Source organism: Topomyia yanbarensis, chromosome 1 (genome assembly GCF_030247195.1).
Source record: "Topomyia yanbarensis strain Yona2022 chromosome 1, ASM3024719v1, whole genome shotgun sequence".
Classification (NCBI taxonomy): Eukaryota; Metazoa; Arthropoda; class Insecta; order Diptera; family Culicidae; genus Topomyia; species Topomyia yanbarensis.
The window spans coordinates 102570814-102588422 of NC_080670.1; the positions used below are offsets into that span (position 1 = coordinate 102570814).

Genomic DNA, 17609 nt, shown 5'->3' on the forward strand with positions numbered 1-17609 from the left:
CGTTTGAACACGACTAATAAATGTTTCTGTGTTGCTATTAATTTCTTCTGATGCATAACCGAAGTACATATTCAGATTTTTCTTCCGAGTCTGCATCAGATTCATCGACGGAAGCAATATCATTCACACATTCTTCCTCGCTTTGCAAATCAGTTTCGGAATCGTCTGCTGTTGAATTTGCTCGAATTTTTTCCATTATTTCAGATTCTTTGAGACGATTGAAAACATGTGCATATCGTCTTATAGCCATTTCAACTTTTTGTTGCTTTTAGATCCTACAATTTGAATAATTACGACAACTGTAACACAAAGAATAGACAACAAAAATAGACAATAACGACACAGTTAGGTTATGTTGTATCCAAATAATTGTCAAGTAGACCACAGTGGGTGAAATAAAAGTATTTAACCAAAAAAATATGACATTATCGTATGCTATTTTTACATTTCCTATAAAAGAAATGTATAGAATTCGCTCAAACTTTCAAGATTTTTTTTTCTTATAAAAAAAGGTAAAAAGATAAAATCAATAAAAACATGAAAAAATTCCTGCTAATATGAAGTTGAACTCATCAAAATGTTTTTTTTTCAGATAAATATTAATGTATAAAACCCGTGGTATTCCTAGTAAATATTGCATGCACAATGGGCCTGCCAGGCCCGGCTTGCCTTTTTGTGCATGTAAAAAATTCAAACATAGCTGCGCGTCACTCCATAGATGAAAATTTCACAATTCTTTATTTTTGTTATAGATTTCAAAGCTACTTATCAAAATTTCCATGCCCAAGCTTATACTGCATACACATTTTTTTGTAACTAAAAAATTGTAACGTGCCGGGCCTCTGGGACCCGGTTGCCTTTTTGAGGGTTAACATCGCATTATATACATTTACAAGTTTGTTATATAGGTTTTGTTGCTTGGTGTGGTTGATTCCTCAGAGAAGGTCGAAAAGTCCCGCATTCTTGAGAAAAGATAGTAGCACTTCCTCTCGGGCGTGGTCGTTGGCAAGAATCTCTCTAATGGAGTTCGGTAGATTATGGTGCTGTCGGAGGTCACTGTACTCCGGACAGTTCACTAAGATATGTTCCACCGTGGTTCGGACTCCACATGTGACACATGTTGGTGGAGGGACACGCGATACGGTGTGGGCATGGGAGACTTTTGTATGCCCAACTCTGAGTCGCGACAGTACTCGTTGTTCTCTTCTGTCGATCCGATCCGTCCAGCGGTCGAGCGAGCCTTTGATGCGCTGGAGGTGTCCGCTATTGCTGCGCCAATGACGCACGAAGCTTTCGGCTATCTTTAGCTTCAACTTGCCTAATATATCTGTGACTGGGACGAGTCTGGTGAGGTGTCGGCGGGCGTGTCTCCCTCTGGCCGCCAAGCGGTCAGCCCTTTCGTTACCGTCGATGCTGCAGTGACCGGGGACCCAGCAGATTGTTGTGAGTGGGTCGTACTCGGCCTCGATAGCCTGGATGAAGGGGTGGCGGGATTTTCCCGACTCGAGGGCGGAGATGACTGATAGAGATTCCGACAACAAGACGACGGGTGTATCTTCCGGTTTCTGGACCATAGCGAGGGCGATAGCTGACGCCTCCGCTGAGAAAACCGAGCATTGTGCTGGTAGGCGAAAGGAGAGTCCTTCCCCTATTCCGCTTACTCCTATACCGACCTCATCGCCAATCTTGGAGCCGTCGGTGAAAATCCGCACGTGATTGCTATACCTGGTAGCCATTAGACGATTGTATTTGGCTCTGGCTTCACTGCCAGCTGCGCCGGCCCTCAGTTCTGCAGACAGACTTGTGTCTAGGTTGGGTCCGCGGACGTGCCAGGTCCGGTCACGAACTCGGTGTAAGCGGGCGATCGGTGGCAGATCCACGTCTGTGTATTCCTGGTGGATCTCGTTAGCTGTCTGTAGCAGGAAGCAGTCCTCTCCGGAGGTTCGTTCTAAAAATGCCAATGCTCTTCTAGCTATGGTGAGTGCAGCCGCCCAACGAAGGGGGAGAATCCCGGCTTCCATGCAGGCCGCCTCAGCAGGCGTGCTGGGTAGCAGACCAGAGGCAGCACGAATTGTTCCGTGGTATAGCGGGCCTAAAATGTTGGTAAGTCCTTCCGTATTGCAACATGTCAGCTCAACCCCGTAGAATATCTTGCTGTGGACTAGGGCCTGGCTAATATTCAATGCGGTGTATCGATTGCAGCGCTTGTGCCGGGAGCAGATTGTTTTAATTAGTCGCAACCGGCTCCGGCAGTCGGCTTTGATACGTTGGAAGTGTGGCGCGAAAGTGAGCCGACGGTCCACGGTTATCCCCAAGATCTTCGGTTCCTTACGGTAAGGAACGACCGCCCCGTCCAGAAGGATCGGCCTCCCTGTTGCAATGTGGTTTTTGTTGCAGCAGTGTGTAATTACGCTTTTTGCGGGTGCCATGTTAAAACCGACTGATACTGCCCATCGGCTCACCGCGCTTATGGCAGCTTGAAGTTTTCGACGGGTTCGCCCGATTGTCCTTCCTATGGAGACCAACACGATGTCATCGGCGTAGACAAAAACGTATATTCCAGCCGGCAGGTTGGCGAACAAAGAATTCATGGCCACCAGGAACAATGTTACAGCGAGAACGGATCCCTGGGGGACGCCGTTGGCTTCCGGAAAGGCGTTGGATTGGGCACCCCCTATTCCTACGCGGAAGGTACGGTCGGATAGGTAGTCGCTTAGGAAGCGGCCCATTTGTCCGGTGATCCCCAGTTGGCCAGCTGTTGCAGTACTCCATGACGCCACACGGTATTATATGCCTTCGCAACGTCGAGTATCGCGATGTCGGCGTGCAGGCCGTCGTTTACGGATTGGCGTACCACCTCTCCGAAGCTGGCGAGGTGGAGACCGGTTCCTGCTCCACGTCGGAACGCGAACTGGCGATGATCCAGAAGTTTTCGCTCCTCCAGTAGGTCCACCAGCCGTCTGTTGACCATTCGCTCCATCGTCTTGGCAAAGCAGGGGAGTAAACTGATTGGGCGGAAATCATCTGGCGTTCTGCTCCCCTGACATCGCTTTGGGATGGGGATTACTAGGGCTTGTTTCCATGAAGCGGGCATCGGTTCCCCGCTCCAGATGCGGTTAATACTGTCCAAAATCGCCCGCTTGGCTACTGGTGGGGAATGTCGAAGTAGAGGGTAACCAACGTCATCCAATCCGGCAGACTTGCCGTGTACCGATTCTAGTGCCGTGCATAGTTCGCTTCCGGTGAACGGGCCTGCTCTCAGCCCTTCGCTTGATTCGCAGGAACGCAGCTGGTAGGGCGGTGTCTGCGGATAGGGAGGCGAAGTGTTTGCCTAGTTCGTTACCGATGGTCGTGGGATCGATCGTCGTGCACCCGTTAACGGCGATGGCGTAGCCACTATGCCGCCGCTTTCCGCTTAGAGCGTTAACTCTCCGCCAGAGTTCTGTAGTCGACGAGTCAGGAGATATGCCTTCTAAAAATCTAGTCCAGCTGGTGTTTTTTGCCTCCTCTATCGCTTTCCTGGCCTCGTTTCTGGCCTTTCTGAAGTCATCAGCTCGCTGGCTTCTGTGTGGGTCGTCCATAGAAGTCTTCTTTAGTGTCCGCAGCGCAGTTCGGCGTGCTCTGATGGCTCTCTTGACTTCTGGGCACCACCAGTGCACTGCCTGTCGGGGAGGGTTACCACTTGACCTGGGAATACAGGAAACAGCGGCCTTACTGAATATTTTGGTGAGTTCATCCGGAGTGTATGACTCGTCCCGATTCATAAGGTCGTCGACGATCTCTTCATAGCGCGACCAGTCCGCCTGATCGTAAAACCACCGCCTTCGACGGGTTGTAGCAGGTGGCGTCTGGGCGTACGTGACTTGGATAGGGAAGTGGTCACTGTTGCATGGGTCGGCAAGAACAGTCCACCCGCAACATCCTGCCAGCACTCCCGAGCAGATAGTGACGTCGATGGCGGATTCCGTCTGTCCGCGGATAAATGTTGAACTGCCGTCGTTGAGAACGACCGCGTCGTTGTTTTCGACTACTCCGGCGATGTCGTTTCCTGTCCTATTACACAGACGTGAGCCCCACATCGTATGATGCCCATTTACATCTCCCATGATGATGAATGGTGTCTCAACTTGGTCGATGAGACGCTGGAGTTTGCAACCCACGTTCCGAGTTCCGCCAGGAATATATAGGGATATAACGGTGCACTGAACTGGATATTCGATCCTTCGGGCAGCGGCTATTAGTTCGGTATCCAAAGTTATCGGACGGGACGGTATATCGACCCGAATGGCGAGCCCCACCGTCCGGTAGATGTTGTCCCCGCTGGCGGCGTCCCACGAATACCGGTGTCCGAACCACGATGCTGGGTTCGTCTGATCCCGGATGTGTGTCTCCTGCAATGCCAGGCAGATGGGCTGAGTCTTAGCAATAATCATTTGCAGGTCGCCAAGGCATCCTCGCAGTCCATTTGTGTTCCACTGGATGGCCAGTGTCGTTGAATTGATGTTAGAGGCGGTAGACTGGGGGCTAGACGAGGGCTGGTCCAAATCCGCTTCACCATCTTCTCTTCTTATTTCGATTCCGCCGAATGCTTCTTGGTGGATCGGCGAGGTGTTTCCGTAACCTTCGGCGGCATTGTTGGAGGTACCTGCGAGGGATATACAAACAGCAGACAGTTCCGGACTGAGTGTATCGTACGAGCTTACCCGGGGAGAGGCCGGGTCTCCCGCACCAGCAGCCGCCGGGGGCGCGTCGCGGATAGGCGGAACTTCCCCGGACAGGGCCGGCACGGGGAAGCGGGCGCTCGTGTTTAGGCCATTTACGTTTTTAGTCGAGCTAGTAGTGTCTTCGGTCAGGGTACCGTTGCTCCCATATTGGCAAGGATTAGTTTGCCACTGCTGTTGGGTGGTAGACTGTTCGCTGAGTGCTTCTGGGCTGTAACCCTTTCTGGCAGTGGTACCTGGGGGCGAAAATTTGCCGGCGGATGGATTTCGATCGGGCTTGAGTTTACAGGTACTTACCCGGGATGTGCCCGGGCCTCCCGCACCAGCAGCCGCCGGGGGAGCATCGCTGCAAGGCGGAACGTCCCCGGTCAGGGCCGGCACGGGGAAGTGGGCGTCACGATTGGTGACTACTGGATTCCTGGATGGTCTAAAACGTACCGGATGCCAAGAGCAACCGGGAACCGGGCTGAGGTCTCGTCGTACTCGTTGCTGTTGGTGAGTAGGAGTTTCCCGGCTGAGTGCTCTTCCCAGTGGTCCGCCAGGTGCGGGGATATCGGGAGACCTGAACCGGTTCTCGTTGCAGAGGAGTTGTTCGCTTAATTTTCCTGATACTGGTGTCATTTTTGAGATCAGGCGGGAAGATCGCCTACTCTGGGGCCCGGCAAGATGCGGGGCGCTGGAGGCGGTCGTGGTTCCCGTCGTTTGGGATTGCTGTGTTGGTGGATTTTCTAGATTTCTGTCTGGTTGGCCTGAGATGGATGGTGAATGCGTAAGTTGAATGCTAATGGGGATGTTAAAGGTACTTCCCTGTTGGTGCTCCGATGGTCCTGTGTCAACAGCCGCCGGGGGTGCGTCGAACGTATCCGGAACTTCCCCGGTCAGGGTCGACACAGGCGGGCTTTGTTTTATGTTGCTGTTGAATACGTTGTTTTTTATTGGCATTCCCAGTTGCTATGATCGTTGTAAAGCTAGTCGGACATTACGAAAGACGCTTGGGGCATGGAGTTTTGCGTCGTTTCGGTGTCTGAGATGTTCAAATGTCCGGATAGTGAAGGGCTGTTGTTGCGGGAATTCGCGCGGGTTGTCCGTTGTTGTTTCGGTGGTGCTGGCTCTGTTTTGTTTCCGATAGGGCTTCGGGATTTATCCCCTTCGCCTGCTCGGCTACGATTTCTTTGTTGCTTTCGTTCGTCACGAGGTCGGGGGTCTCGCTGTTGTTTCGCGGCTACTACGTTACATTCGGTCGATATCGTGGTGGTCGGGTTTAGTTTGTTGACGTTTCCCTGCTCTACTTTCGGTGAAGTGTTAGCTCTGCTATTTTCTTTCGTTACCTCGGTGAGTTGTTGCTTGGCAATTCTAAGCTGGCGAACGGCCTCCGCTAGGTGGTGTTTGAGGTTTGATATCTCTTCGTCCCTGTCATCTTTTGGCGGATTGCTCTTTTCGCCCTTTAGCCTAATAAGCTCCGCCTTCAGTCTAGCGATAGTGGAATCTTTCTCGTTGTCTTTCGATTCCGTGCCTTTCTGGGTTTGTTCAGCGTAACTTGGTCCTTTGCGCTTTTGTATTATTGGAGCTCTTGCTTCGGGGAAGGAAAGGTTTAGGGAAACTTTCGCTTTAATGATGGCTACCTCTTCCATGTATTTGGGGCACTCTTTTGCTCTTGTTGGGTGCATGGGTTATCTTTGGCTGATGGGTGGTTCAGGCTGCAGTTCAAGCAAGTTTCCTTGTTGGGGCACACCCTAGTGCCATGCCCGAATTTGCCACAGCGGTAGCACAGCATGGGGGACGGGTAGTAGGGCCGGATGCTAGTGCGTACCAATCCGAGGTAAATGTAGTCGGGGAGGGTTGAGCCACTAAACGATATCACCACCAGAGGAGTATTGCTCACTACTCCTTCGTGCAGCTTGGTGATCCTACGCACTGCTGCGACTCCTTGACCTTTCAGCTCGTCAAGAAGTTCTTCGTTGCTCATGTCTTTGGTATCGATATCGTAAACGACACCATGAGTAATGTTGAGAGTGGGGTGAGAAACCACCTCAACTTTTTGCCCGTCGATCAGCTCGTTCAAACTCATCAGAGCGTTATATGCTTTTTTCGATGTCGTCCTTAAGACATAGCGGGTCCCTCTACCTTCTTTTGTGGCCGAAACCACCTTTGTCGGATCGCATCCTAACACACGTTGTACCGATTTCAAAATCGTGAACGGGTTAGTCGTCAGTCGGGCATCGAAATCACCATCCAATGATTTTGCTCGCAGTAGCAGAGTCTGCTTGTCGATTATATCGCCAGAGTTTAAGTACCCTGGCAAAGTCCGACTCAAAGATGGGCCGCTGCTCCCCGGGGTGGGGAGAGGGGGAGGTTCCCCCATTAGGTGGGTTTTTTATGGGTTGTCAGTTGGGCGGAGGTTGGCTTTTTCAAAATGCACCTTCAACACTGCCGCCGGCACCTATGGAGCCAATTACATTATTTCGGTTTGAATTCGCGCGCGCACGTGCAACTGTTCAAACCAATGCTCGTGGTGGAGGCGGACGGTTGACCACGGTTTGCACCTTTTGATTTGATGGAGACGCGCTATCGCTCAACTCCTTCGTAGTCTGTGCTCCTGGTAACGGTGGGAAAGTCGATTTTGAATTTTCGGCTTAAAATTCGAGTAGCCTTCGCACTGATGATACACGGCACTTCACACTCGCGTAACGGACCGGGCCGAAACCAGTTGGTATACTAACCGGGAGGCTGAGCCCGAACTTCGGAAACTATATGGGTGGCGTGGACCGGGCGAAAGTTTGGGTTTATTAAACGCGGAGCTTGTGTTGAGAACAACTATCGGCTCCGAGTGAGTGAACCTAACTGATTCGTGAAGCCTGCTTCAGGCCATATATAGCTTTAGCTTGCAGACAAGGTGCTTCCCCTTCTCAACCAGCAACCAGCAGGTTGCCGCCTAAAGATTTCTTCCTGCAGTTCGCCGTTGATGAACGCACATTTGACATCCATTTGGTGTACGCTCCAGTCCTAATGGTTTGCCAATGCCAATAAAATCCTCTAAGTTGACATCTTCGCCACCGGCGAATAAGTCTCCGTAAAATCGAATCGCAGTCGCTGTTTGAATCCGCGAGCAACCAGTCTGGCTTTGTACCTTTCGACAACACCATCACTGTTCTTTTTCATTTTAAACACCCACTTGTTATCAATAAGTTGCTTTCCAGCAGGCAGTTCAACTAACGTCCACGTTTTATTCATTTCCAACGATCTGAGTTCTTCTTTTATGGCTTCCTCCCAGGAAGGCCAATCACTTCTCTTTTTCAATTCACTGACGTTGGACGGAATGTTATTCAAAAACTCCTCAGCGCACAATGCAAACACCGACACATCCATATCGTAGTCGTTTTGCCATGCGGGGGGTACCACTACCCTCCGCTTTTCCATGATGTATTATTTGGCACAGTTTAGCAACGTGGGCCAGCCTCTTCACTTCCGAACAAACCTTCACTTCCCGACATACTTTCGCACTCAGAAAAACAGTCCTCCGTTTCTCACTCTTGCTCGCAATCTTCCACGTCAGTCTTCGGCTTATCCTTTTGTTCAGCGATCACGATGTTCTTGCTGTCAGTGTGTGAGTCGTTCTTGGTATCACTTGTCACGCAATGTGGAACTACCGATTCGTTGAAAATAACATCTCGAGCAACGGAAACTCTTTTTCCATTCCACACACGGTATCCTCCAGGTGCATACCCAACGAACACAACCTTTTCACTTTTGCGTCAAGTTTCTTTCGTATTTGCTTCGGTATGTGTGCGAAACACTCACTACCAAAAACACGCAGGATGGAAACGTCTGGTTTCTTGCCGTACCATCCCACTGAGACGTCCAAAAAATTGTTTCAAAATCGTTCAACACGGGTCTAGTGATGGACGTTCGTTGAACGTTTATTTGGACGTTGTCCAAATTGGTCCAACGAACGTCCTTCATTGGACGATTTTGAAACCAACCGTTCTTAGAGGGATGCCTCATAAGGTGTTACCTCCCCTTGAACTGCGACACTGGGGCTGCGATTTAGCACATACACTGCGGTATACAACACTTCTCCCCAAAATTGCTGACCCATACCACTAGCAGCTAACATAGCACGCACCTTTTCAACTACTGTGCGGTTGAGCCTTTCGCTCACGCCGTTCTGTTCAGGTGTATAAGCAACGGTCGTTTCCAAGCGTATACCCTTTTTCTTACAAAATGTTTTCACGGCATGACTAGTGTATTCACCCCCATTGTCGCATCTTAACCGAGGAATTTTTGCACCAAAATGAGCACCAGCCATTGCCTCGTACTCTTTCAACCGATCGAGTACCTCATTTTTCAACCGTATCAAATACACTACGGCCATATGAGTGTAATCATCTGTGAACGATACAAAGTACTTGAACCCATCCCATGCCTTCGGTGTAATAGGCCCGCAAACATCACTGTGAATAATTTCTAATGGCCTGCTAGCGCGCTTCTCCTCGCGCTTCTGGACAGGGTTGCCATATCAAAATCTGTGTTCAATGTTAAAAAATCTGTGAAAATCTGTGAAACAATTCGAATTATCTGTAAAACAATCTGTACATGGAATTTGCTATAGAAGAAAGCGAATATCAGATATACAGTTTTTAAATTTAATTTAGTGAATGAGATATGCGTCCACTCGACATTACTAGTGATATGTAACTACTATTTTATATTAAAGCAAGGACATAGAAGCTCAGAAACCAAAAAGTAATGCAACAGTTTTTATACATTTTTGTGTTCATATTTATTTCTACCTGTACTACACCGATTTCTCCTAACACTTATTGATTCCTACCCTTATCCTGCAATACAACGATAACCTGTTCGAATAGAAGTGAGGTGTGTACTCAATAACGATTTAATACATGAGGACTGAAAAATCAAATGGAAGTCGGACTAGAACGAAGCACACACGTTCGAAAAACCAGTCCATCGTAATACAGCATTACGCTGCATTAGCAGTTTTGTTTGCATTTACAATGTCAGTATAAACATATTTTTGCTGAATTTACTTTTTAAAGATTTTGTCAGTCTTATTTTAGTGGAACCACCTAGAGATCGAATAAACCATTTTGATTTCAGAATGCTATCTACCGATTCCATATTTAGTTTGTTTCTGACTTTAGTCTTATTTGCATTATATTCTGAGAAACAACGTTCCACAACAGCCGATGAATGGGGTATAATCAAAAAATTGGAAATAAAATGTCGCATAAGCGGAAAGGCAAGTGTTCCATCACCTTTTTTTAAGTTTAGTATCTTTTTCCAACATTCTACTACTGAATCAGTGTCCTTGATAGTTATATGTTTACAAAGTATTTTTATTTTAATTTCGCGGTACTCATTTTCAAGCTCTTGATCGTTAGTGTTATCAATATCACAAAAATTACGGAAATACTTTAATACTGGACTTAAGCTTGATAATGCTTTTAAGTTTTTAGGATTGATACTTGAAGCCATTCTAAGTGACGGGTCATTCAAATTGAATCTTCTTTAATTTGTTTAATAAGTTCAATGTAAAAATTTGCGCATATTTCAAAAAATATTTGCTTTTTTTCGTCCAGGACGCCTGAAAGTTCTTCTGCAGCTACACCTACATATGTTTTGCTCTGATCTTTTAGATGGTTAAAGAAATCTGTGTCTTCTGTACTGGTGAGCATTTTCATGTATTTGTCCTCGCAAATATTGCTTAACATTAGTATATAATGCATACATCTCTTCATATATCATCGTATATTCTGGTGATTCTGACTGAAACATTCGATTTAACCGGTTGATAAGTGGCAAAATATAGTTTAAAAAATGCAGTATTGGTTTAGTCATCGGGTCATTCAGATGCATTAGAATTCTTTGTGCAGTAGCGTTTTTGTCATAATTGTATTGAAAAGAGAAAAACACTTTTATCTCATCGTATCTATCCAAGTTCCGTTTTACAACAGCTTCTAGTGACAACCACCTGGTTGCGGACGGATGTAGCATCTTCAATGGCTTAAGGTCCACGATTTCTTGGATCATAGCGAGCTGAGCAGACCGCTTAGGGCTATACGCGAGATAGTTGTAAATATCCTTGAGTAAATGTTCAACATAGGATGGGATTTTGGCACACGCATAACTAGCGCATAACGCTAGGGAATGACAAGTACATTTGATCACAATGAGATCTGGGCAATCTTTTTTCAAAAGCATCATGACAGAGTTCTCTGATCCCATCATAACCGATGCACCATCAGAAGAAAAACCTTTCAGTTTTCTTTTATAATCAATACCATCATTGATGAATTCATCTATAATTGCTCGATAAATGGTTTTGTGATCACCTGCCTTGATCTCGATGGCCTTGTAGAATACATCATTTACCTAAAAAGTTTAAAGACCGATAAGCCTTAAATAATTATAAAGTGAAAAAAATACCTGAAAATTTTCCTTCTCACTCTCCATTAACCGTATGACCATGGCTAATGTTTTATTTGTAGTAATATCTGTGGATTCATCGATGATTAGGCTAAAGTTTTGGTTTTTCATTTTGGTTGCCAATTGCTCGTGCTGCTCTTGCGCCAGAACACCTTTCACAATCGCCGAAGATTTAGTTCTACCCAACTTAAGATTTGGACAAATTTTAGAATCAGGATCGATGGATTTTAGAACATCCACTAGTTTTTCGACCGCTGCAAAAGAAATGTTGCTCTCTACTGCCCATGCACAAATTTTAAGCTCCGCTTCAGTAATTCGCTCAGCAATGGTAGGGTTTGTCAGTTTATCGATTGGTTGGTCTTTTCGAATAACTACTTTACTGGCTGCTTGTATGTGACGCTTAGTTTGAATATGAGTGGAAAGATTGGACTTTCCACCTCGCGCTATGCTGAGTTTATCAAGACAAACCGTACACCATGCGTGAAACGGATCTTTTTCATAAGGTTCAAAGCATACGAACTTATCGGAATTAATCGACGATTTGAATTTTTGCATAAACGTTTCGTTTTTGTTCGCATTCAGATTCTGATCACCACTTAATGAGGTTACAGGTAAATCAGTTGCTGTACCGCGATCCAACATGCTCGTAACTGGTATGGAACTGTTATTTTCTGCCAATAATTCATCACCTGGAATCCCAATATATCAGTTAGCCGTAATATGCAGATCTAAGAAACAAACCGATATTAGATTTTTTTATGGTGGAGACCACTAACTGATTAATCAATAGTTTTACTTTGTTGATTTTGGATACTATTGTTCTTATTATACTATTATTCTAATAACACGGTACTATTCAAGATACCTAATATAGGTTGTAGAGTTTATCAAATGCAACACAAAACAATGTATAAAAAATGTTGTATGCCTTCAAAATCTTGGTTCATAGCAAAAAAAACCAAAGGTAATCTAGCCACTACGAAATCTTATGGAACAGTCTATAAAAAGTCAAACAATCTTTCATAAAAGCGAAATCCTATCTTCCCCCTCACCCACAAGTTAACTAAACATATTGCTAAAAGTCGATCGAAGAAAATCAAATGTTTTAATATACCTTTTGCACTTTCTGATCCTTCTAACGTGCATTCTGTAAACGCTCTGAGTTTCCGAAGGTCCTTTGCATTCCCATTCGAAAACATCAAGATTCAAGCCTCAATTATTGGGGAGATGTAAATACTTAATTTCAAAAATAATTGTTTTTCAAATCAAACCTGCGAGATTTAAAAAAACTTTTTCCACTTCCAATCATTGACGATAGTATTCACAAAAGCTCCACTCGAGCTTGAGCTTGTACGACAACACCTGGCTGCTACTCCGTTATCGATCTGGACTAGCTGAAGTTGCACAGGGAATAAGTAGATAATTATGCTTGGGAGCAGCGAAACATATTTCATTGTGCAACTTCTGGTAAACCTAAAGTGTTTATTGATCAATACATGCGCCCGCCAGACCCGAACGTAGATCGCGGCAGGAAAGGGAAGGAATGGTAGTCCGATACTTGCTTTTGCTAGAGGCCATATATACTACTGCGCATTCCACAAGTATCACGGGAGGAGGATATTTGTTAGTAAGTATAGAAGTTGGATTCAACTTCTTTACCGACGCCAGAGAGGTGACTCCACTCTATCTAGACTAGATATCCATCAACTCATGGACCGGAGATCAACGGCTTTACTTCCCTTCCGAAGGAAGACGTGACCACAGAATTTTTCACCTCAGAAAAATCTCAACGACCTCGGCTGGAATTGAACCCAGGCCAACTGGGATGAGTGGCGGTCACGCTTACCACCAGCCACCGGCGCCGTCGATAGTATTCCAAAAGCTCCACTTTCGAAAAAATGTCCATATCTTTTCAATGTGAGCGGTCAGATACCTGATGGCCTCAAACAAATTACCCGCTCAAAAGCCATCCCAAAACTACCTTTGTGTAAAATCAAAACTACTAAAGCTACCCCCTTACACCCATAGACATAACAATGCTAAATCGTTCAACCCCAGTAGCAGTCAGATCTCACGGTATAATAATAACGATAATAATCTTTTTACTAGTACACGTTGGACGGCAAATACGAATGATCAAGTACATACCATCCTCAATCTCACTTGCGCTCCTAATTTCGTTTGGACTATTGGAGTCCATCAAAGGATTCGTAGACATCTGAAGCAGTTAAACCGATTGGCTCAGAACATTTACCATTGACATTGACGTCACGCCCTACAGCACACTTGCGGACATCATCTGCTGCCAGACATTCACCTAAAACAAAAGAAATAATCTATATATGAAATGGAAACTCTAAAATTTAAAACGAAAATCTTATTTATGTATACCTAACGTAACGATTCACCAAACGAGCAAGTGACACAATTTGTTCGTCTGGTCAATCTTTAATTAATTCGTAACTTAAAAGAAATCTTAACCCAGCTTACCTATATCCACACTTTTTTCAGTGGTATGATTCCCTTTAATTTTAGTTGCCTTCGCATAACTATTCGGCTTGTTGGTGGCGGCACCATCCGCTGCCAGAAGTTTTTCTATAAGAAATTAAAAATAATCGTTGTTCCTCTGTTTCGCATATTAATAATAACTCTTACCTTTTTTCGAAGACTTTCCGGTGCAAAAATAACTTGCAATTGTTCTTTTGGACATGCTTTTATTTAAATTTTTAAACGGCGCTGAATAAATTTAGTGGAAGCTTTCGTACAACTGCGTAGTTTTACTCTGCTAGAAATTAGTTAACCTGTCCTGGGGATAAGACGGTTGGATGTTGTTTGCTCGAATCAAAACTCGTAGAATGTAAACAAAGTTTATTCTGTAGCGTCAAACTGGCGCCTAGGTGGCGAAATCGTTAGAGTTCAACGAAGAGCTAAAGCGTTGCCAGAAACATTTTGTTTTCCAGATTATGTTTTAGGAAACTTCCGATAACCACCCAATACCTTTCAGGAACCTATGTTTAAGGTGTACCAGTACGATACTGTTTAGCTGAATAACAAAGGCCTGCAACCGACGCGGCGCAAAGCCACTGAGTATCAACCGGGCGAGGTATCCGCCGACCCACCGCCGGAAGTAAGCAAATCTGTGATTCACTCGTTTGCCCGGCTTAACACACGTAAAAAGCGATGTGGCGTAGCCACATTGGGTGGTGTAAACAAAATAAAAATGGCAACGATAGCCAAATGTAAACACAAACGAACACTCCGGATAAACCTATTGTCAGTTGACATTTCGACGAGTTTGGATTCGAGCCAATAATAGGGACCCCCTTTTCCAGTGAGTGGCTGAGTGATCCCAGCCCAGTCCGCCGCCCAACAAAATGTTTACAGCGGGACGTATGTCTGTGACATATCAGTTCAATGTAAAATGATTCGGCCAAACAAAGAACGGTCGCTGGGCGAGTTTTCCTTAGAGGTTTCGACATCTGATAATGAGGTACGCTAATTTAACCGTAGTGACAAGTAAAGTTTTACTGAACCAAATATTATAAACATGGAGAACATTCTGCAATGTTAAACAATTCAATTGGAAATTTTCTAACAATTGCAAACTCGAAAATCTGTGAAAATCTGTGTTTTTTAACAAAAATCTGTCATCTGTGTACACAGATTCTGTGATGAAAATCATGGAAAAAATTTGTGATTTTGCAGAAAAATCTGTGAATGTGGCAACCCTGCTTCTGGAACGGTCCACGGGTCTGCTTTCCGGTAACACACGACTCACAAAGGAGCTTAGAATTACCCTGCTCAACACTCTTAATGTTCATCCCTTTTTTATCGTTTCTCACCAGCCTTTTAAGATTTTCTTCCCCTAGGTGGCCGAACCGGTAATGCCACAGTTCCAATTTTTAGCTTACTTTACCAATCATAGCACTAGAGTCAGCTCTGCGTTTGCACTCAAGATCCAAACAATAGAGCTAGCCATGCTGTCTTCCTGTTGCTACGACTTCCCCTTCACATTCAACGGTTATACAACCTTTAAAGAAAATAACTTTCTTGCCTGTGGTTTCCAGCCGAAGCAACGACAGCAAATTAAACGACAGTTCAGGAATATACAGCACATTGTCCATGTTTATGTTGATCTGTTCATCGCCGACTACAGACAGAGCCGTCACACGACCTTTCTTGTGAGTAAAAATATTCACGCCAGTTTTTGCGGTTTGAATTGTCATTGGTTTCTCTAACTTTTCAAGACTCTCAAACAAACTCCTGTCGTTATACATGTGGTCCGATGCTCCGCTATCCAGGAACCACTTTGTACAAACCGCAGAACCCGAAGCAGCAACGGACACATCCGCCGCAATAAACGCAATCGATTTAGAGGCCACAATTTGCCTTCTGTATCTGCTTCTTATCAGGTTGTTTACCTGATTTATTAGCACTGTTCTTCGGACACTGTGCCTTTTTATGGCCAATTTCTCCGCATGAAAAACATTTGAACTTTGGTTTCATTTTGCCTGTGAAAGCCGTTTCTTCTACTTCCGCCTCCCTATTTTGACCACATCGTTTCGCCTCCACGTCTAAATATTAATTCCGTACAAGATCCTTCGTCAGATTATCCGACACAGCTTCCATGGCTGTCGTGACTGCATCATACGACGATGGCATCGTGAGCATCAAATGGCATATGATGTCCTCCTCATCCAAGCTGATCAAATCTTAGAAAATGGTCCCGAAGCCGGTCGCTCTCATTGAATCTCATGGACAGTAGTTGACATTTTAGCAAAAAGCGATTTGTTATGCTTTTCCGCTCAAAAACATTGTGCAATCCTTCCCAAATTTGCTTAGGGCTAACTTTGTCCTTCACATATTCGAGGTGGCTGTCCGCAATACCTTGAATAAGAATGGAACGGCACTTGTTATCCTGACGGACACGGGCGGCTCTTCTGGCTTCATCCTCCGCCTTAACCTCAACCGTCGCATCTACGGGAGTGTTCCAGAAATTCTCTTCATCGACAGCCTTTTCAACGCAATGGAGAACCTCCAACTGCTGCATGCACGCCTTCATCCGGAAGCACCAATTATTGAAGCCGGTACCACCAAAAGGCCTTATCCGCAAGAATTTCACTTCATCCTCCATCGCGAACGAGAAAAAATGGAAAAACAAAGTTTACAATACACGTTTATACTAGCACTAGCACAATTTTACAATACACGTTTATACTAGCACGCTGGGCCCATAACCTAACAAAAGGAAAGGGACAAGATAAAAAAGCGCGTATTGTTCTGTTGCATGGTTATATACGAATGATATTTTATTCTCTCATCATACACGGTAAATCAATGTAAGTCAATTGGTGAAACATATTGCACAGTAATTCAAATGATATTAGTGTTCGGTTAATAGACTTGTTACTCTCAAATCATTACATGATTCAGGTAAATAACCAGTTTAAAACAAATATCAGATTGATTGGGGCAACCAAATTTTTGTTTGAAATAGCATTTATATATATTCAATTCAATTGGAAAAATCTTAGTATAAATGTGAGGCACACATTTTTTCAATTGAACATTTTTCAATAATAATATTGATTTGGTTTGAGCTGGTTTTATTAGCACGCTATTTTTAACAGAATTTCGATAGATTTAATCTTACGATTTTTATGAAACAATGTTTATCTGGTATTACAACTAAAATATTTCTAGCTAAATTGAACATTCTAAAATGTTATTTCAAACAAAGTTGTTATAGATTCAATGAATGAACTTTTTCTTTCAAACTAGCCTTTCAATAGGGATCTTTAATTTGGAAAAATTGTGCCAGTTTTTCATATGTATTGGTAGCGGGTGTCCTTACGAGTACACTCATATCATTCTTAAACCTTAATTATTCTTTTATGATTTTTAAATTAAAAAAAACCAAATTAAACTCAACCAGCAAACTGACAGTTGTCCTACTAAATGACGTATCTGCAAATATCTCGTTCGCCTCATTGTTAACCGGGACAGCACCCCACACAGCATGATCTGGTACTTTGTCAATCCGCTAGCAACCTGCCATCCCAAGTTTCATCTGCAAACTATGGTAGATCTGATAAGGCAACCTATAGGGTCGTGCAAGTCGCATGGGTTTGGATGTGTTATTGTCCTAAAAGGAAACAAACTAAAAAATGTTTTTTTTTCAATAGTTTCGGGCCAAAAAATTGAAAAAGGACTGAGATATTAACTCACGGTACTAATCTGCATCAGAATATGCCTTAACCCGCACACCCCTAAAGATCCCTATTGAATTAATTCCGATGTAATATTGTTCTTCGAAAAATCGTGTTGATCTCAATATAAAAAATGTTGTTTAAAACAAAATTTTGGCTTCTGTAATCAATTTGATTATTTGAAATGATTGATATTGTTCGCTATACAATCGTGATTCGCTGGTTGGACAAT

At 44.5% G+C, this 17609-nt stretch overlaps 2 protein-coding genes and 1 pseudogene across 2 annotated transcripts; all 3 read right to left on the reverse strand.

The window, feature by feature from the left end:
* Positions 1-935: 935 nt before the first annotated feature.
* On the reverse strand, positions 936-2429 carry LOC131696431 (uncharacterized). The gene has a single exon (XM_058984969.1). The coding sequence runs from the start codon at positions 2427-2429 to the stop codon at positions 936-938; it is 1494 nt and encodes a 497-aa protein (XP_058840952.1).
* A 5325-nt stretch (positions 2430-7754) lies between these two features.
* Positions 7755-8138, reverse strand: LOC131696432 (uncharacterized). Its single transcript, XM_058984971.1, has one exon. It carries the CDS (start codon positions 8136-8138, stop codon positions 7755-7757), a length of 384 nt encoding a protein of 127 aa, XP_058840954.1.
* Positions 8139-9537: 1399 nt separating this feature from the next.
* LOC131676340 (uncharacterized) overlaps positions 9538-17609 on the reverse strand; it is a 111640-nt pseudogene continuing 103568 nt past the window's right edge.